Source organism: Leucoraja erinacea, chromosome 25, assembly GCF_028641065.1.
Source record: "Leucoraja erinacea ecotype New England chromosome 25, Leri_hhj_1, whole genome shotgun sequence".
In the NCBI taxonomy this organism is placed as follows: domain Eukaryota; kingdom Metazoa; phylum Chordata; class Chondrichthyes; order Rajiformes; family Rajidae; genus Leucoraja; species Leucoraja erinaceus.
In genome coordinates, this window is record NC_073401.1 from 23,921,919 (window position 1) to 23,944,001 (window position 22,083).

The 22,083-nt window shown below is 44.9% G+C and overlaps 1 protein-coding gene across 1 annotated transcript in view; it reads right to left on the bottom strand.

Moving 5' to 3' along the window:
- The window catches only part of LOC129709108 (BICD family-like cargo adapter 1), a 67,268-nt gene that overhangs the window by 12,771 nt on the left and 32,414 nt on the right, over positions 1 to 22,083 (bottom strand). Inside the window, exons 3-7 of the mRNA XM_055655229.1 lie at positions 17,375 to 17,491; positions 9,451 to 9,597; positions 4,740 to 4,919; positions 2,689 to 2,907; positions 64 to 191 (exon numbers count right to left, since the gene is read on the bottom strand). Of these exons, the coding sequence (XP_055511204.1) occupies positions 64 to 191; positions 2,689 to 2,907; positions 4,740 to 4,919; positions 9,451 to 9,597; positions 17,375 to 17,491 (791 nt within the window). The remainder of the gene's footprint in view (positions 1 to 63; positions 192 to 2,688; positions 2,908 to 4,739; positions 4,920 to 9,450; positions 9,598 to 17,374; positions 17,492 to 22,083) is intronic.

The window sequence follows — 22,083 nt, forward strand, 5'->3', positions numbered from 1 at the left end:
ACAGGCCCTTCGGCCCAACCTGCCCACAGTCTTTCAGTTTTCTTAAGAAAATAAGTTTCTTACTTTGCAATGGCTTCATCCCGGTCACTGAGAGCTTTCTGAAGCTGCCTGCCATGTTCCTTTTCTTCAGTTGTCTTCAGTGTGTCTCTCTCCTCTTTTACTGCATTCATTTCAACTCTCAGCATCACCACCTGCACGGAGGATTCATTCAGTAAGCTAGAGTTTTACAATTTGCTAAATCTTACACAGCGAGGGGGAAACATTTTCTCAATTGCCTGCACCAAAATAGAGCTGCATATTGTATTCTGCTTGTGAAATTAGGTATCACCGACTTCATTGGAACTGCATTTCAGCAGTGAAGTACAACACACACACAAACAGAATAGATGGTGAGAGTTGGCAAGGTGTAATATAGTCAAGTTCAATAAGATTGTACTAGAATTGATTATGGTAAAAACTGGAAACAAATGCGGTATGATCAATTTACTTCTATTGCTAAATTTGGAAGAAAAATCATTGCCCTCTATATGGCAAGAGTCAAGAGAACAATGAGGTACTTTCCTAAATGGGTGCAACTTTAAAAATGGCCTTCTTGATTGGCACCCCATCATTCATTCTCAATGTTCACCCACTACTAATGGTCCTGGGCCTCCTCCACTGTCACAGTGAGGCCCAATGCAAATTGGAGGAACAGAATCTCATATTTCACTTGGGCATGTTACACCCCAGCAGTATGAATACTGACTTCTCTAACTTTGTAACCCTTGCTTTCCTTCTCTTTCTCCATCCCTCCCCATTCCCCAACTAGTCTGACTGTCCCCGATTACATTTTATCTCTATTTGGTTTGTCGTCACCTTCTCCTAGCTAACAATGATCTGTTCTACATTTTCCTTGATCTCATCCCCTTTGATGTCTCGGTTTCACACCTTACACTTCCTTACCTATGTCTCCTTCTCCCCTGACTTTGTCTGCAGATGGGTCTCGACCGGAGACATCAGCCATTCCTTCTATCCAGAGATGCTGCCGGTCCCGTTTTGTGTCCATCGTCAACTATAGCAACATTGTTTATCATTGACACTGTGCACTGGAGCAGTTTGATAAGGCTCCATCATGAGATCTCTTAAATTTGCAACCTCTGTCACTCTAAACGAACATGGTGGCAGGATTATGGAAATGCCATTTCCAACAAGATTCCCTATCACTATCAGGCCTTAATATTTGGAACTTCCCTACCAAATATGATTGTGGGGGTATCATCAAAAAGCAATTAGAGCTGGGCCATAAATGCTCGCTTATCCTACATTTTTGGAAATAAAATGTAAAAATCCTCTGATAATTCTTTAGCTTTAGCATGTAGTCCTGTGTTCTAGTTTTGTCTTGCTGCCACTTCATTTTTATTTATGTTTACTGTTGCTGTTAGGCCCTTTTATACTTTCCACTGAACCAGGTTTGTCCTTTGCATGGACAATGGTAGAGTGAGCGACATTTTGGGCCACGAGGTAGAGGATTGTAGTGAAACTCTATTTTACAGCATCATATCAGCGCCATATTTTGCGCTGATAAAACCCATTCTATTTAGCCTGATGATTGCATGACATAATATGATTATTATGCACAATGGCACAGCGGTAGAGTTGCTGCCTTACAGCGCTTGCAGGGTTCGATCCCGACGGAGTTTGTGCGTTCTACCCGTGACCGCGTGGATTTACTCCAAAATCTTCGGTTTTCTCCCACACGCCAAAGATGCACCGATCTATAGGTTAATTGGCTTGGTATTGTATGTGTAAATTGTCCCCAGTGTGTGTAGGATAGTGTTAATGTGCGGGAATCGCAGGTCAGCACGGACTCGGTGGGACAAAGGGCCAGTTTCTGCGCTGTATCTTTAAACTAAACTTGACTTCCCGATTGACCAGTTCTGATGAAGGATTTCTGACCTAAAATATTAATTCCACTACTCTCTCCACAGATACTGCGAGATCTGCTGAGTGTTTCCAGTTGTTTTCTGTCTTTAGCTCAATACTTCATGTTGGTCTCACCACACCCTCCTTGAAAATGTGCAAGACTCTCCAATCCCAAAAACAGTCGGCCATGTGCTGTACTCTGGTTTCCCGTCATCTGTTCTCAACTCAGCTACAAGTTCAGTCAAGCTTGTGATCAAACTCCTCATTCCAACCTCAGGAAAGGACCAAGTACAGGTCCACCACAGATGTTCCGGCATCCTCAGTCCCAGAGCCTTTCTGGGTTGTACGTTTTGCCGGAACAACAGAGCTCTCGGGGTCTGAGAGGAGTCCGCCGAGGGGACCAAGATACCGGCCCGCGAAGTCAAACATGGAGGTCAGCTATGGGAACAGATCTGCCCGCTCCGGCTGGGCCAGAGTTCCAAAGCCTAGGCCGCAGGGGGCAAATTCGACCTGTTGATCACCTGTGGAAGTTAGCTATGGGAACGGATATGCCGGATCCGGCCGGGCTGGAGTTCCAGAGCCCCGGCCACAGGAGGCAAATATGACCTGCTGGTCGGCACGGAATTCCCGATGAGGTTGCTCCCGATCCAGTGCGCTCTCATGATTTTGTCCGGATTAAAGGACCACCAGTTGCCGGAAAAATCGGTGGTGGACCTGAAGCACATTTGCCAACTGAACTGCATCAACACCAATCCAATGCTCCAATCCTTTCAGAGGGTAACGTACCGTAGATTCATTTCCATCGAGAATGTTTTGGATCAGGCGTTTGAGCTCATGCAGTGCTGTGTGGAGGCTTCCCGTCGGGATATCTTTGGCAGAGGAGGTGTCAGAAGAATCGTCCATGGAAGAGTCAGTGGAAAGTGCAGAGTCTGTGATGTCATTTCCTCTCAGGTGTGAGCAGAGTGAGCGCACCTGACTGTACGCCTCCCAGAGTTCCACTCTCAGCTGTGGGAAAAGAAGAACAAAACTGTGAACCATATTAATGGAACATGCAGCAGAGAAAGACATCTGGAAAGTGCAGGAGTAACTGAGCAAGTCAGGCAGCATCTCTTGAGAACATGGATAGGTGATGTTTCAGGTCGCGACCCTTCTTCAGACATGATCTTAGACACAAAGCAAACCAATCCTCAAAAAAAATCAATATCTGAAGCAACGAACCAGGCTGGCCTCGCGTTGTAAAAAGGCCCAAGCAAGTCCCATGTAGCCTAATGGATAGCGCCAGCCTTTGGATCACAATAGCTAGTAGCAGGCTCATGATAACAGGTGTAGGAAGGAACTGCAGATGGAGTAACTCAGCGGGACAGGCAACAACTCTGAAGAGAAAGAATGGGTGACGTATTGACTCAGAGTCTGAAAAAGGGTCACAACCCAATATGTCACCCATTCCTTCTCTCCAGAGATGCTGCCCGTCCCGCTGAGTTACTCCAGCATTTTGTGTCTATTTCTCAAGATAACAGCACGAGTCTGCCCAATGAAGCTACACAATGAGAGACAGTCCACATCTTTGACACAAGCTGAACCGCCGCAATTATAATTGACTTCATCTCAAGATACATTATACTTTATTAATTCCCATTCTTGATGTGGCTTTATAAATTACTGTACTTAGAGTGCTCATTCAGTTACACTTCAAATGTGAATAGACATTTTTGCCTCCACTGTTTGGCTACCAGTTCTTCTTTCGGATTTGGGCAGAAGGGTCCTGAACTGAAACGTCACCTATCCATTTTCTCCAGCGATGCTGCCTGACCTGCTGAGTTACTCCAGCACTTTGTGTCTTTTATTGCCCTATTAATAGGGAAATTGCACCAGAGGGAGCTGTTCTGATGGGATGGATTTCACTTGAATGTGCTCGGACTGGTGAACTGAATAATGAAGGCTCAAGAAAAAGTGCCAAAATTCAATAGCCATTACAGAGACATGGTTGCAAAATGGACATGGGTCGGAAATAAATATTAGAGGGGTACTTACCTTTCAGAAGTTAGGCAAAATGGAAAAGGAAGTGGAATGGCTTTAATAATTAATTAATTAAATAAAAAGATCGTAGCTCGAAAATCTCAAGAATATTGTCAGTTTGGACGAAGCTAAGATCATCAATGGATAGAAAACATTGGTAGGGGGAGCTGTTCATAAACCCTCACACAGCAATGGTGATGCAGAGCACAGTCTATGTCAGCAAGTTAGAGATGCATTTAACAAGGATGATGAGGAAGATTAATCTACTGTACATTCATCAACTTGTGCAGGTCTCCCAGAATTTTGTAAGCATCAATAAAATCTCCTCCCAACCTGCTCTTTTCTAAAAGAAAACCGTGCAGATCTACAGGTTAACCATAGCTGGGCACTCCAAGAAAATATCCTCACCTTTGCTGGCCTCAAGGTATGGTTCATGACTGATTATACGAGACAATAGAGGGTTGCTAGGGAAGGAAAGGCGAGGAGACCCTTCTTCTTCAGACCCGAAAGAATGAGATGCTGCCTGCCACTGCAATGTTTCGATTTTTCCAGCATCTGCAAATCTTTCTTAAACAGAAGCATACAGTTAAATGGTTAAAAGGATTGTCCTGCCACAGCACAGGACACAGGTTAACCATCTTCTCCAAGTTGTGTTCGAGACAATAAATTGGAGACAAACAATGGAGGTCCAAGACATGAAAAAGCCAGCACTGTTGGAACACTCATGAAAGCCAGCACTGTTACACATGTAGTAGAAATTAATTATATAGGTTTATAGAAAATAAATTGTCTATGAGATCTTTCTGAATATTTCTTAGTACCTGTTCCCTCTCCTGCTCCAGTTCCTCTGCCTCCATGCTCTGCTCGATTTCAGACAGTAACGATGTACTTGTTGGACCCACACTACGCAGGCTCATCTCCTCATTCATTTCATCCACTTTCATTTGAAGCTGCCGGTGGGACATACGTACTTCGCGGAGTTCTAGTTGGTTCTGGTGTAGCTATAAAATCAAAATACAAGGCAGGGTATGAGACTTACTTCTGCATAAAAGGCCGAACAGGCTAATTCCAGTTAGGAGCCTAATTGCAATCTCGTTGATATTGGGCTTTCCCTTGGCAGCAAAACCGGACCAACTTTCAGCAAAAAATACATTTTCATTTCCTTATCACATCTCTAACTATTACAGTCAACGTTAATAAAAGTGTGTGAGATTTTAAATGGTTTAACATTTTAAAAATACCACTTTTAATATACTGCCATTTTTTAATGATTGTGCCCACGTATTGTCAGAGGGAGTATGAGTGGGTGGATAGTGGATTCACCAAGATCCTGCCACTCATGCCCTTCTGTCTCACAATATCTCAACCCCTTTCACCCAGCTTCTTCCCCACCCACTCCACCTGCCCACCACTCACAGTCCCTTCAGGCCTTCAATCCCCACTGTTCACCTTTGCCCACCACTCTTCCCTTATTTGGTCCTATACTTTCTTTTCCCAACATGTTTCATCATCATCTGTAGCTCCTGTTTACCTCCACCGATCACGTCCCAGCTTCTGTTGTTATCCCCACCCGACCCCATCCATCAACATGCTACTCCTCACTAGATCCACCTATTCCGTGCCAGCTCTTACTCCTCACCCTCGTCTATTTTTCCTGCCCATCACCCATCACTCCCTCTGTCCATTTCCCACTGTATTATTTCTTGTTACATTTAGTTTAGAGATAAAGCACGGAAGTAGGCCCTTCGGCCCACCAAGTCTGCACCGACCAGTGATTCCTGTACACTAGCGACTGGGGACAATTTACAATCTGTACCAAAGCTAATTGACCTAAAAACCTCAACGTCTTTGGAGTGGGAGGAAACCGTCCATAGCACCTGGGGAAAACCCATGCAATCACGGGAAGAACATACAAACTCCGTATAGACAGCACCCATAGTCAGGATCGAACCTGGGTCTCTGGCACTGGAAGGCAGCAGCTCTACCACTGCGCCACCATGCCTCACAACTTAAGATCTCTATCTTTATAATGTTTTCATGAACAGCATTAAAGTGACCACCAATTTTACTTTAAGGCTGTCAAAAGGTGGCAATGATGCTTCTTGCTAGTCTTTTATTAAAATTCTCAAAATATCTGTGCCTACCCACTTATCACAGTAAATTAGGTTATTCAATCCTTCCAATCGATGTGGCTCCCAACAAAACAACTCCACCAATCTTTTCCCCTTTTCTTATTACCCTGTCATCCTGCAACTTATTTTCTCTTGCGTCCCAATAAACTCTTTGATTATTTTTTTTTGCTGCTATTCCAACCTTTCACTTATTAAATTCCAGCCTTGCAAATGGAGTTTTCCTCCTCCCAGTCTACCATTGTAGGTAGACAAAAGTGCTGGAGAAACTCAGCGGGTGCGGCAGCATCTATGGAGCGAATGGCGCTACATCCAGGCTGTGAGCACTGGCTGCCCCTTCTGATTTTTTGCTACTTATGTACAGCAAGGGGTGATTTACAACAGGCAACTAACCTACAAGATAGACACAAAATGCTGGAGTAACTCAGCGGGTCAGGCAGCATCTCTGGAGAAAAGGAATAGGTGTTATTTCGAGTCGAGACCTTTCTTCAGACTGGCCAACAAGTATGTCTTAAGCAAGTTGGAAGTCCCAGGTGGAAACCCATGCGGTAATAAGAAGCGCTTAGTTCACTCAGACTACACCCAAGATCAGGGTTGATCCCGGATCTCGTAAGCATTGAGGCAGAAGCGCTTACTGCTAAACCAGCATGAGCATCTGATTTGACACAAAGTTCTGGATTAACTCTATGAGACAGGCAGCATCTCTGGAGAGATAGAGAATCCTTCACTCCAGAGATGCTGCCTGTCCCGCTGAGTTACTCCGGCATTTTGTGTTTATCTTTGGTGTAAACCAGCATCTGCAGTTCCTTCCTACACATGAGCCACTGGTTCGTGGTCAGCTTGGAATGGTTGGATCCATCATAACCAGACTGAAGAGATATATTTTAATTAGCACATCTGGCACTTGAAATCATCCTCCCATTTTTTAACGCATTATCCAAGGTTTCTGGATCCTCTGTTCAATTGCCTTGGGTACTGCTCCAAATTTCATCTGCTCCTCTCTTATCGAGACATCTTGATTATTACCCATTTTGTATTCTATTTGCCACAATGTGACTGATCTTCCTGGATATAAAAGCAGAAAAGCTGGAACTGAAAGTACCACCATATGCATCATCCTGTTTCATTTTAAAGATGACTGAAATCCTGTATGTTAGAAGTTATTGGTGATTCATCCATGACTCATTCACTGTTGCTGCAGATCTATTTTTACCCACTTCCTCTAAACCTCCTGATTTTTCTGAATAAACTTGGCATCCTTACCTCTAGACACGACTATTCCAGTACACTCCTCAACCAATTTCCTTGTTCTAGGCTCTCTAAATGTGAATGTATCCAAATTACTGCCATCCACATCCCAACTATACAGTGGCACAGCGGTAGAGTTGCTGCCATACAGCGCTTGCAGCGCCAGAGACCCGGGTTGGATCCCGACTACGGGTGCTGTCTGTACGGAGTTTGTACGTACTCTTCGTGACCTGCGTGGGCTTTTTCCGAGATCCTCAATTTCCTCCCACACTCCAAAGACGTGGAGGTATGTAGGTTAATTGGCTTGGTAAATGTAAAAAATGTCCCTAGTGTGTGTGTAGGACACCTGTTTTTTTATTATGGGATAATCTGCATAGATTGATGATAAAAAAAAAAAAAAGAATTTAATCCATTTTAGAATAAGGCTGTAACGTAACAAAATGTGGAAAAAGTGAAGGGGTCTGAATACTTTCTGAATGCACTGTATATTCAAAATGGTTGGAATGTACATAAATTGAGAACTTACACAGCACATGCACCATTGTCTATAACTTGTATACCAAGAGGAATGACTACAAGGAGCAGGGAGACGATGGTGGAGAGAGTCAAAAGCTTCCAATTCCTTGGTGTGCATGTTTCTGAATCCTAGCCTTTCACTATTCATCTTAATCTATCTATAAATTACTAAAAGTCTGTTCTTGACCGGTTTTGGCCATCTGTGCTGCGATTTCCGAGAGAACGCCGCCACCTACGGCCGTCATTTTTGGCCACCTCGCTCAGAGCCCCCCTCCGCCGCATGTGTGCCGAGGATTTTTCCCGTCGATTAAAAATGACAGAGATATTAATGTTTTTACAAAATTCCCCATTCTCTCTGCTGCCCCCGCTGGTGGCAGGGGGGAGGGACTATAAAACCAGGAAGTGGTGTGCCTCAATCAGTCTCTCATCAAGATGGAGCTCTGTCAATTAGTCTCTGTCACTCTGAGCTCTGAATGACACTGACCAAATTTCTTCACACCTGTGAGTAAGTACCCTTAATGTGGTTTGAAAATGAAAATATGGTTAGTTTGAAATAAAAAAGCACTGCCTGCAATTGGTTGTTTGGGGGGTTTGGGTTGAAGTAAAAAGTCACTCTCTTTCTCTCTCCCCTCCTCTCTCTCTCCCCACCTCTCTCTCTCCCAATCCCTCTCTCTTTCTCTCTTTCCCCCGTCTCTCTCCTCTCCTCTCTCCCCATATTGGTCTAGTATGCTATATAATTGGCCCACATCAATGTCAGGCTAACAAGGAATGGGTACCAGGCTTACTTTAAGACTATGATACGAAGCAACAGATTTAATTCAGGTTACAACATCTACACTTGGTTCCAGTGGTAACAAAATCCAATTGTCAATTGATATCTCCGAGGAGTAGAGTAACGGCATCCATATTAAGCACATTCTCTGTATTCATTCCCCTTGGCATACAAGTTATCTGCAAGATGCATGTGCTGTGTAAATTCTCCATTTATATATATTTCTCATGCACATTCAGTACTGGGTTAACATATGATGAGCGTTTGAAGGCACTGGTCCTGCACTCGATGGAGTTTAGAAGGATGAGGGGACACCAGATTGAAACTTACCGAATAGTGATTGGCCTGGATAAAGTGAATGTGGAGAGGATGTTTCCACTATTGGGAGAGTCTAGGACCAGAGGCCATAGTCTCAGAATAAAAGGACATACCTTTGGAAAGGAGACGAGAAGGAATGTCTTTAGTCGGAAGGTGGTGAATCTGTGGAATTCTGTGCCACAGATGGCTGTGAAGGCCAAGTCATTGGGTATTTTTAAGGGGCAGATTCTTGAATTGGAGGGACGTCTGGGGTTATGGGGAGAAGGCAGGAGGATGGGTTTGAGAGGGAAAGATAGCTCAGCCAAGATTGAACGGCAAAGTGGACTTGATGGGCCGAATAGCCTAATTCTTCTCCTATCCCTTATGAACTCCTTCTTCTTCTTGCATATGGCGTGCCCAACCTAAAGTTGTTGGACAACTTGTTCTATTTGATCTTATTTAATTGTGCACGCCGGGTTGATTGCATTTGTCGAAACAGGGCAGACCACGTGAAGGTTGCAATCTCCCGCCCCCCTTATGAACTTATGAAGTGCTTATGAAGCTCCTCACCTGTAGATCCTTATTATGACTGTGTCGCTCAGCCATCAACACTCGTTCCTGAAGTTCCTCCATCGTGCCCTGTAACAGTTCGTTCTCTTCCATCACAACACTGATGCGTCGCTCCAGTTCCCGCTTTCGTTCTGTCAGCACCTTTATCTGAGGTCAGGAGGTAAAATCAGGCATCAGAACATTGCGCACAGCACTGCAACACAATGGAAACACAGTGTGATGGAAAAGGAGGCATAGGCCGTGGATATGGGGCAAATGACGGCACGGCAGGTAAGGAAAGGCTACAAAAATAGGATAAAGCATGGTCAAGGGGAAGGAAAGATAAGCAAGAAACAGTAAGCAAAGCAGCTGAAGAGAGCATGGAACAGCCAGAACCGCTGAATATTCAACCCCCCAACTCAACACAATACGTGTAGGAAGGAACATCTCTAATTTCAAGGAACCCCTGCATATCCTCTCTCTCCGTCCCTTCCCACCCTAGTCATCCTGTTAATTTTTACTGTTTGTATCGCATCGTCATCAACTCCTCCACAGCCAACAATGGACCATTGTGGGCTCTTTTGTCCTTAGTGCCGGCTCCGATCTGTTCTGTACATTTTCATACCTCTAGTTTCCCTCTCCCCCGACTCTCAACCTGAACCGTCACCTATTCCTTTTCTCCAGAGATGGGGCCTATTCCTTTTCTCCAGAGATGACCCGCTGAGTTATAGCCACAGAGTGATACAGTGTGGAAACAGGCCCTTCGGCCCAACTTGCCCACACTGGCCAACATGTCCCAGCTACACTAGTTCCACCTGCCTGCGCTTGGTCCATATCCCTCCAAACCTGTCCTATCCATGTACCTGTCTAACTTAAACGTTGGGATAGTCTCAGCATCAACTACCTCCTCTGGCCGCTTGTTCCATACACCCACCACCCTTTGTGCAAAAAAGTTACTGCTCGGGTTCGTATTAAATCTTTTCCCCTTCACCTTGAACCTATGTCCTCTGGTCCTAGATTCCCCTATTCTGGGTAAGAGACTCTGTGCATCTACCCGATCTATTCCCCTCATGATATTGTACACTTCTATAAGATCATCCCTCATCCTCCTGCGCACCAAGGAATAGAAACCCAGCCTACTCAACTCTCCCTATAGCTCACACCCTCTAGTCCTGGCAACATCCTCGTAAATCTTCTCTGTACCCTTTGAAGCGATAATATCTTTCCTATTGCATGATGCCCAGAATTGAACACAGTATTCTAAATGCGGTCTCACCAACGTCTTATACAACTGCAACATGACCTCCCAACTCTGGCTGATGAAGGCCAATGTGCCAAAAGCCTTTTTGACCACCTTATCTACCTGCGACTCGACCTTCAAGGACCATGCACCTGCACTCCTAGATCCCTCTGCTCCACAACACTCCCAAGAGGCCTACCATTCACTGTGTAGGTCCTGCCCTTGTTAGACATCCCAAAATGCACCACCTCACACTTCTCTGTATTAAATTCCATCAACCATTCCTCCGCCCACCTAGCCAATCGATCCAGATCCTGCTGCAATCTTTCACAACCATCTTCACTACCTGGAAAACCACCCATTTTTGTATCATCAGCAAAGTTGCACATCTTGCCCTGTATGTTCTCATCCAAATCATTGATGTAGATGACAAAGAGTAACGGGCCCAGCACTGAACCCTGCGGCACACCACCAGTTACAGGCCTCCAGTCCGAGGAGCAACCTTCCACCATCAGTCTGAAGATGGGTCTCGACCCAAAACATCACCTATTCCTTCGCTCCGTAGATGCTGCCTCATTCGCTGAGTTTCTCCAGCATTTTTGTCTTCCTTCCACCATCACCCTCTGCTTCCTTCCGTGGAGCCAATTTGTTATCCATTCAGCTATCTCTCCTTGGATCCCATGCGATCTAACCTTCCAGAGCAGCCTACCATGCGGAACCATGTCAAATGCATTATTGAATTCCATGCAAACAACATCTACAGCTCTGCTCTCATCGACCTTTTTGGTCACGTCTTCAAAAAAATTCAGATTTGTGAGACTCGGCCTCCCATGTACAAAACCACACTGACTATCCCTAATCAGCCCTTGCCTGTCCAAATGCCTGTTTAACTTATCCCTCAGAATACTCTCTAAAAACTTTCCAACTACAGATGTTAAGCTCACCGGCCTATAGTTCCCAGCATTTTCCTTGCAGCCCTTCTTGAAAAGAGGCACAACATTTGCCAACCTCCAGTCTTCCGGCACCTCTCCTGTATTTAAGGACGACTCGTAAATTTCAGCAAGGGTTCTGCAATTTCCTCTCTAGTTTGCTGCAATATAACTGAAAAGGCCATGGAGATTTGTCTTCCTTCATACACAACAGTACCTTCAGTACTTCTTCGACGGTAACACTGACAGCTCTCAAGACATTTCCATTGACTGCCCCAAGTTCCTCCGTCCTACTGTCCTTCTCCTTGGTAAATACAGAGGAGAAATACTCATTCAGGACCTTGCCCATCTCCTGTGGCTCCACACAAAGGTGACCACTCTGATTCCTGAGTGGTCCACTCTCTCTCTCTCTAGTTACCCTTTTCCCCCTTATGTATTTATAAAATCTTTTGAGATTGTCCTTAATGAAACCCGCCAGAGCTATCTCCTGGCCCCTTTATGCCCTTCTGATCTCCTTTTTCAGTTTACTCCTTAGTTCCCGAAACTCCTCCAGGGATGCACTTGATCCCAGCTGCCTATACCTATCCCATGCATCCTTCGTATTTTTGACCAGTGCCTCAATTTCCCACATCAGCCAAGCTTCCTGCTTTGCCCTTCACTCTAACGGGGACGTACATATCCTGAGCTTTTGTCAGCACACTTTTAAAAATATCCCACTTGGCCGATGTTCCCTTCCCCTCAAATAACCTGCTCCAGTCAACTTGAGTGACACTTTCTCTCGTACCCTCAAAGTTGGCCTTGGCCCAATGAGCATTTTAACATGTGGGCCCTCTCTGTCCCTATCAATAACTATCTTAAACCTAATCGAACTGTGGTCACCAGTCCTAAAAGGCTCCTCCACAAACACTTCATTAACTTGCCCTTCCTAATACTAGATTAGGTGTTGCCCTCTCATGTGTGTGGGCCTCTGCATACTGCTTGAGAAAACTCTCCTGAACACATTTGAGGAATTGCACCCCATTTTAACCCTTCACGCTATGACTTTCTCAGTCAATATTGGGAAAGTTAAAATCATTTACAACAACCTTATTTGACTTGCAATCACCTGGCATATTTGTTCTTCTAATTCCCGTTGACTATTCGGGGGTCTGTAGTACACCCCCAAGAAGGTGATCATCCCTTTCTTGTTCCTCAGCGCCACCCATAGAGCCTCACTAGATGAACCATCCGCAATGTCGCCTCTGACCACTGCCGTGACATACTCCTTAACCAACAATGCAACCCCCCCCCTCTTTTTCCCCTCACACCCGTCTCTCCTGTACCCCGGAACATTGAGCTGCCAGTCCTGCCCCTCCCTTAACCAGGTTTCAGTCATGGCTACAACATCCCAGTAGCTTGTACCAATCCATGACCTAAGCTCATCTGCCTTACCCGTCAGGCCCCTTGCATTAAAATACGTGCCGTTTAAACCAGTCGTACATCCTTGCTCTCTGCCTTTCATCTAACTATTCTGCCCACTAACCTTTCCCTCACCACCATCCATACCAACTTCTAACCTCTTACCTGCCTCAGTCTTGTATGAGATCCCACACTCCAGCATTTTGTGTCTATCTTTGGATACAATAGAAGCCACCAACTATGGAATCACTTCAACGTTGGTCGGTTGCACTCAGTCGAATGCACATATACTTCTCAAGTGTCAGCATCACAAATGGTCACATTCAGAGCAAATTCCGCTGGACACCGTGGGCAGGAGGGTTACTGTACATGCAGAATTATACGTCGCTGTGATTTTATTTGGACAGCCAGCAGGTCACAAAATCCAGTGGAAGGAATAAAGGATTTGGTTCGGATGAAGAATGATTGACAAATGTTAACGAATCAGATACAAAGGATTAAATACTTACTTCTAGAATTTGCTGCTCCACATCCCCACACAGACCAAAAAGGGGGAAAGAAAACAGAAAATGCAACAGTAATGAGCAGAATTTTTAACATTTTGGTATTGTCTTCATCAAGGGAAGAAAATTATTCTGTCGACACAAAAGGTTGGAGGAACTCGGCGGATCAGACAGCATCTCTGGAGAAAAGGAATAGGCGACATTTTGGGTCAAGAACTTTCTTCAGAATGTCTCCAGAGATGGTGACTAACCCGTTGAGTTACTCCAGCATTTTGTGTCTATCTTCGATTTAAATCAGCATCTGCAGTTCCTTCCGACACAAGAAACGTATTCAGTTTTTTGTCCACAGAGTATCTAGCATAAATATCAGTGATCTGGTTATCCACCTAGGCATTTTGCACAGCCAGTAGCTACTCACATTCGTAAATCCTATAGGAATCCTGTTCACTCTTACCCACTGTGCTGGGCACATCATCCCCACAACACTAATTGTAAGAGGAACCATGAAAGAACACTTGCACCCTAGAGACAAAGAAACTTGCTCACCATCATACAAAGTAGGCAGGCCATTTTATTCACATGCCCCCGGCACACAATTAAATCATCTCAAGCATAATCACTCTCTACGTGGCCAGGAGATCACCCTCGCCACTCTTACAACCTATACTATTTAAGATACATTCATACTCAGCATGCATTTGCCATATATCAGAACACAACAGTTCAACAACAGATTTTCAATCCTTAGAACTGTTCACAATACTCCAATTGTGATCGGTCTTGGACTGAGAATCATAGCTTATATACGGATTCTTCAGCCCAACTTGTCCCAGTAGAGCATGATGGCCACTACTCTAATCCTATTTGCCTGCATTAGACTTTACATTTTAGAGATACAGCGGCGAAACAGGCCCTTCAGCCCACCAAGTCTGCGCCGATCAATGATCACCCCATACACTAGCCCTACCCTACACACTAGGGACAATTTACAATTTTACCAAAGCCTTAGAGTGTGGGAGGAAACCGGAACATCCGGAGAAAAACCCACCTGGTAACAAGGAGAACGTACAAAAATTGTACAGACAACACCATAGACAGGATCCACTCTGTACAGACAGCACCCATAGACAGGATCCACTCCGTACAGACAGCACCCATAGACAGGATCCACCCCAGGTCTTTGGCGCTGGAAGGCAGCAACTCTACTGCTGCACCAATGTGTCGCCTTCATACCCTTTTACTTCTTCCACATCCAAGTACCTGTCCAAATGTCTTTTGAACATTGTGTTTGTATCTGCCTCCACCACCTTGTCTGACTGCCAGCTTGTTCCATACAACCACCACTCCTCGTGGAAAAACGTGTCCCTTAGATCACATAAAATTCTCCCCTTTCACCTTAAATCTATGCCCTCTAGTGTTAGACTCCCCTAGCCTGGGCAAGAATAATAATAATAATAATAATAAATTTTATTTATGGGCGCCTTTCAAGAGTCTCAAGGACACCTTACAAAAATTTCGCAGGTAGAGGAAAAACATGTAAGGGGAATGAAATAAATAGTAGAGACATGACTAGCACACAAAGTAAATACAGAATTCAATACAAAACACAGTATGAGGCAATTAATGCACAGATGAAAAGGGACGGCACGTGGGGCTAAGGATAGGCAGAGGTGAAGAGATGGGTCTTGAGGCGGGACTGGAAGATGGTGAGGGCCTCTCATAATCTTACAAACTTTCTGATTCTAGCATAAATACCATCATGTTACATCATGATCACCCGTTCATCATTGAAGTATAGATTTTGAAATTCCTTTTATAAGACATTGCTGACTTTTATATCAAAATGTATTATAAAAGAAATTTCAAAATCGATGATACTGCAGTGATTTACGTATATTGCTTCCACTCTTTTTGAATGGAAGTGATCAATCTCATGTTTGTTGACATTAAAGTTGATTTAGTTTGTTTGTGGAGAGACCCAGCATGGAAAGAGGCCCTATCGCCCACAGAGTACATTGATCACCCGTTCATGCTCGTTCTGTGTTATTCCACATTCTCATCTACTCCCTGCACATTAGGGACAATTTGGCACAAGCCAATTAACCTACAAACCCACACACCTTTGTGATATACGAGTTCGATTTAGCTCTTGGGGCTAACGGAATCAAGGGATATGGGGAGAAAGCTGGAACGGGGTATCAATTTTCGATGATCAGTCATAATCATATTGAATGGCGGTGCTGGCTCGAAGGGCCAAAATGCCTACTCCTGCACCTTTTAAAAAAAAATGTTTCTTTGTTTCTCTATGGGAGGAACCTGGACCACCCAGAGGAAACCCACGCAGTCAGAAAAACTTGCAAACTCCATGCAGACAACACCCAAGGTCAGGATTGAATTTAGATCTCCGACACTGTGAAGCAGCGGCTCTCCCAGCTGCACCATTGTGCTGCCCTTACAATAGTTTTACTCGTTTGCTTAATCTATTAATCTCTTTCTTCCGAAGATGGACACAAAAAGCTGGAGTAATTCAGTGGAACAGGCAGCATCTCTGGAGAGAAGGAATGGGTGACGTTTCGGGTCGAGACCCTTCATCAGGACCCTTCTTGACCCGAAACGTCACCTATTCCTTTTCACCAGAGATGCTGCCTGTCCCGATGAGTTCCTCCAGCTTTTTGTGTCTAACTTCAGTTTAAACCAGCGTCTGCAATTCCTTCTTACAAATCTCTTTCTTCTCCTCTACACAATGCTTACATCGACAGCTCATCTCCTGGTGCAACGGCTTTTTTAAAAGCCTCTGAAAAACAGTGTTAAATTTCTACACCTCAAAATCCTTGTTCTTATTGTACTTTCCATGCAAATCAACCATAGCATTTATTACAGTTAATTTGTGCCTATAGGTTTTGGAACAATATAATAATAATAATAATACATTTTATTTTCGGGCGCCTTTCAAATCTCAAGGTCACCTTACAAAGATTAAACAGAAGAGAAAAAAAACATAGTCGGAGAAAAATAAATAATAAGGACATCATCAATACACAAATTAAAGATAGAAATCGCTCCAAAGACACAAAATAAAAAAATAAAAAAATAAACACAATGTGAAGAGAGAGCAGCGGCAGCTGAAGCGCGCCAGCGTCCACTCTCTCTTCCGACAGCCATCTTGGACACAGATATGGGAAATGTACTCTACAAGACTAATGATTTTCTATCGCCCATTGCTGGATTCCTGTTCTACATTCTAGTACTTATTTGTGTAGGTTTAAATATTAGTGGTTTTTCTTCACATGTCCAAGGGAACAGAGATAGATAGACAATAGATGAAGTAGGCCATTCGGCCCTTTCAGCCAGCACCGCCATTCAACGTGATCATCCCCAATCAGTACCCCGCTCCTGCCTTCTCCCCATATCCCCTGAGTCCGCTATCTTTAACAGCCCTATCTAGCTCTCTCTTGAAAGCATCCAGAGAACCGGCCTCCACCGCTCTCCGAGTCAGAGAATTCCACAGACTCACAACTCTCTGTGTTAAAAAGTGTTTCCTCATCTCCGTTCTGAATGGCTTACCCCTTATTCTTTGATATAATGAGATAAAAGGACGGCCAAGAGTACTGAAACCTGATGTCCAATTCAGGTCATGCCTTTGATTGCCCTCTGTAGGTCACCAGAGAATAGTCGGCTCATGGAAACTTTAGTGCTAGCTGTATTTAAAATAATGGGAGAGCTCCTGAACCAGAACACCCCTTACATCAGAAACCCTCGTGCAATCACAACATGTCTACTTAGCTTGGCAGAAGCACAAAGAACCTTCCGAGTATTTTAATGGTACAGCGTTAAATACGGAATAAATACACGGATGCAATCCCACTCGATCTCACCTCAGCTTGCAAGCTCTCTAGACGCACCACATGTTGATTTGTTGAGATGCTTTTTTCCCGGAACTCATCGCGGAGGTTATGAACTTGCATCGATAGCTGCTGCTCCATCTCAGCTGTCTGTGGCAGAAGAGACAAGTGTTATCAGGATAATACACTGTACAAGTGCAGATGACTGTAAACTAAAACAATTGGCTCAAGAGCTATATATTCCAGCTTTTCACTGTAACCTCGGTACACGTGACAATAAACAAAACTAAATTAAACTATGAACATCACCTTGCGTTAGAAAGCCAAGACAAGGATGCAAGGACAGCATGACAGATAATCATGCAATGACCACATATTCTGGCTTTAAAATGTTGACATATGACGGCGATAATCCTCTTCCACCTCCAGCACACCAGCCACCGCCCTAATCCTGTGCCCAGAGACAACACGGACAAAGAGATGAGCTTCCAAGGTGTGCAATCTTACACTTCGGGCTGCTCAGTTCGACGTGCTAATTTTCCATTAAAACCACAGTTGGGGTCGACCCGATGACTGTTTGGTCCTCAGGACACACTCCATCGGGCACCAGATGCCAGTCACCCAGGTATTATGTTGAGCCCCATCCACTGAGCCTGGTCCAGTTCCAGGTCCATGTCCAGATGCACTGTATTGGAAGATAGACACAAATGCTGGAGTGACTCAGCGGGTCAGGCAGCATCACTGGAGAAAAGGAATAGGTGGCGTTTCGGGTAGAAACCCTTCATCAGACCACTGTATTAGTTCTGAAGTAGGATCGCCACTCAAAACGTCAATATGTCCAATTTCTTCACGTTTTTGTTTCGCTCCACATCCAGGCACACTGGTGCCACAGTGGTAGCGTTACTGTCTCACAGTGACAGAGACACGAGTTTGATCCCGACCTCACATGCTGTCTGTACAGAGTTTATATGTACTCCCTGTGACAGCTTGGGTTTTCTCTGGGTGCTCCGATTTCCTCCCAGACTCCAAAGACGTGCGGGTTTGTAGGTTAAATGGCTTCTGTAAAATTGTAAATTGTCCCTAGTGTGTGTAGGATAGTGTGAATGTGCGGAGATTGCTGGTTGGTCCAGCATCGTTGGGCTGAAGGGCCTGTTCCCACGCTGTACCTCTAAACTAACCTAAACTCATTCTTGATGAAGGTAGATGGAGGGATGCACTTCTTTATAGGGACACAGAACAAGGTCAATTGCACAAGCAATGAAAACAAACTTGCTTCTTAATGCAGCAAGTGGTTATGGTCTGAAATGTACTGCTGGGATTAATAATGAGAAAGATGCAATTGCGGCATTCAAAAGGTAGCTGGTAAAGGATCTGGAAGGAATGAATTTACAAAGCCATGAGGAGAGGATGAGGGTGTGGACTGGCTGGATTGTTTAGTTTAGCTTAGAGATACAGCACAGAAATAGCCCCTTTGGCCCACCGAGTCCATACCAACCAGCATTCCCCGTACACTAGCAGAATCCTACACCCCCCACCCCCCCATGGACAATTTACAATCTTTACCAAAATCAATTAACCTATAAAACTGCATGCCTTTCGAATGTGGGAGGAAACCAGAGCACCCAGAGAAAAAGCACGGGGTCACGGGGAGAACGTACAAACTCCAAACAGACAGCGCCCGTAGTCAGGATTGAACCCGGATCCTGCTGCCCTGTTCTCATCTAGAGCCAGCATAGATCCAATAGAAAGAATGGATCTTTTCCACTTTTAACCTATTCCGTGTGTCTATAAATCCACAGGAAGTGTCTGTATATGTATTGCAACCTTGCAGAATCATCAATAATTCAGGAGATTCAATGTGCATCACACAAATCAATATCACTGGACCAGAAACATGTCCAGATGAAAAAGTGTGTTGAGACAAAGACAGAAATAAATTGGTGCAAGTCTGCTGGGTTGGCCAGGCGTTTGTGGATTGAGGTCTATCTATTCGAATCAGGCCAAGATAATACTCCATTCTAAAGATAATGTCCAGGACTAATGGGAGCAACAGTGAAGGGTATTCCAAAAACTACCTGTAATTAGGACACTAAGTAGCCCATCAAAGATCTGATACCAGAGGGAATTTCCCCGTGAAATGTTGTTAGAATAGATCAGCTCTCCTTTCTTTCCCTCACTCAGATGATTCAGCTATTTTTCCTGCCTGTATCACAGAGAGCCAAGCACCTCACGATGTTCCATTGTAAATTTGGACATTTTAAGAGCTCAAGCAACTTGGTCACTTTGAAAACAAATGATAAACGAGACGAAACACCCAAAACAACTTTGAAGATACTAACAAGTCTGTGCTAAAATCTACATGAATAAGTGTGACACAATAAAGAACACATCATTCACTGAAGGGATATTAAAGTCTAGATATAAATTATTGGAGTAGCTCAATGGGTCAGTCAGCATCCCTGGAAAACATGGATCGGTGACGTTTCAGTTATTGTTGGGGGGGGGGGGGGGGGGGGGGGAGATGAGAGGAGGAGGTGGGAGGGCAGGACAAAACATAGAAACATAGACATAGAAACATAGAAATTAGGTGCAGGAGTAGGCCATTCGGCCCTTCGAGCCTGCACCGCCATTCAATATGATCATGGCTGATCATCCAACTCAGTATCCCGTACCTGCCTTCTCTCCATACCCCCTGATCCCCTTAGCCACAAGGGCCACATCTAACTCCCTCTTAAATATAGCCAATGAACTGGCCTCAACTACCCTCTGTGGCAGAGAGTTCCAGAGATTCAGAAACATGGCAGGTATTCAGATGTTATAGTATATTCATCATCGACAACAGAGTATGGATAGATAAATAATGTTAATGTACGCAAATGTATCATAGAATGGACAGGCAAGGGAGTTAGCGATAAAAGCATGAAATATTAGTGGGACACTTCACTTTTAGTTTAGTTGAGAAATACAGTGTGGAACCAGGCCCTTCGTCCCACTGAGTCCACCCTGACCAGCGACCACCCGTACAATAGTTCTATCCTACACACTAGGGACAATTTGCAGAAGCCAATTAACCTACAAACCTGCAGGTCTTTGTAATGAGAGGAACCAGAGCACCAGGAGAAAACCCACACAGTCACAGGAAATACATACTCTACACAGATAGCACCCGTGGTCAGGATCGAGCCCAGGTCTCTGGTGCTACAAGGCAGCAGGTCTACCACTGTGCCGTCCATATCCACCTATAACCTGCCAGGATTTGTCTTGCCCCCAGGCTTCCCTCCCATCACAATTAGTCTAAAGGAGTGTTCTGTGTAAGAAGGGACTGCTGATACTGGTTTAAACCGAAGATAGACACAAAAAGCTGGAGTAACTCAGCGGGACAGGCAGCATCTCTGGAGAGAAGGGATGGGTGACGTTTCAGGTCGAGACCCTTCTTCGGACTAGTTAGGGATAAGGGAAACGAGAGATAGAGTCAGTGATGTGGAGAGATAAAGTACAATGAATGAAACAGTGGTGATGATAAAGGAAACAGGCCCATTGTAAGATGTTTTGTGTGGTGAAAATGAGAAGCTAGTGCAGCTTGGGTGGGTGAAGAGGGAATGCCAGGGCTACCTGAAGTGAGGGAAATCAATATTCATAAGCTGCCCAAGCGAAATACGAGATGCTGTTCCTCCAATTTGCGTTTAGCCTCACTCCGACAATGGAGGACAGAAATGGGAAGGAGAATGTGTTGTAATGGGAAGGAGAATTATAGTGTCCAGCAGCCGGGAGATCAGGTTGCTTCACGAGGGCTAAGCGAAGGTGTTCCGCGAAACAATCGCCCAAATTGGTTTGTCCGATATGGTAACCACCCTTCTCCCAAATTTGCCAGCTACGCAGGTCGAGGGGACTGTTGGGTTGGAGCGCCGCGTCTGGCCCCGCCTCATCCATGCCGACATAGTGCAGCAGCACCGCCTTGCCCGTGACCCCGTCGGTCGGCAGGCAGGCCGGCCAGCTGTCCGACCTTAGCCTTACCGCCGGCAATATCACCCCTCATTCTCATGGCCGGCCATCGGTTCATGAGCTGGATGGGGTGCCGGACTCCTCAGCTGGCCCTGCCGGCTGGGCTGGGCTTTGTGTGCAGTCCAGCACCCGGGCCAACTCATCACTCACCCAGCCACGGCCGAGTCGGTCAACGAATTGCCGTCGGGAATTTGTCCCTTATTTTGACCTTTTGTCCCTTATTTGGGAGTGAGAAAGTTGGCAATCCTAGTTACAATGTTTGAAGGGAATAGCTGGATAAATCGGGAAGAGTGGAACAATTGAGATTTTTGGTCGTCCTGGCACCTTACAATAATAAAGTGCAGTGAGGGTGTGAGGCCAAAGGCAGGGATTCAGGTGGCTCAGGGACAGGTTCCATTGTATGGGGCAATGACATCTGGCTAATGGCACAGACCACAAGATAATCAATTAAGTCATGTTGAGGGTATAAAAGAGGAATTATGGAACTAAAGCATGTTATTGCAGACTGATCATTCAATATTAGACTGTTAGATATGAGAGAAACAGGCCCCTCGGCCCACTGAGTCCGCGCCGACCAGCGATCACCCCTACACCAGCAAAACCCTACACACTAGGGACGATTTACAATTTTTTCCAAAGCCAATTAACCTACAAACCTCTACGTCTTTGCAGTGTTGGAGGAAACCAGAGCACCCGGAGAAAACCCACGTGGTCACAGGAAGAATGTACAAACTCCATAC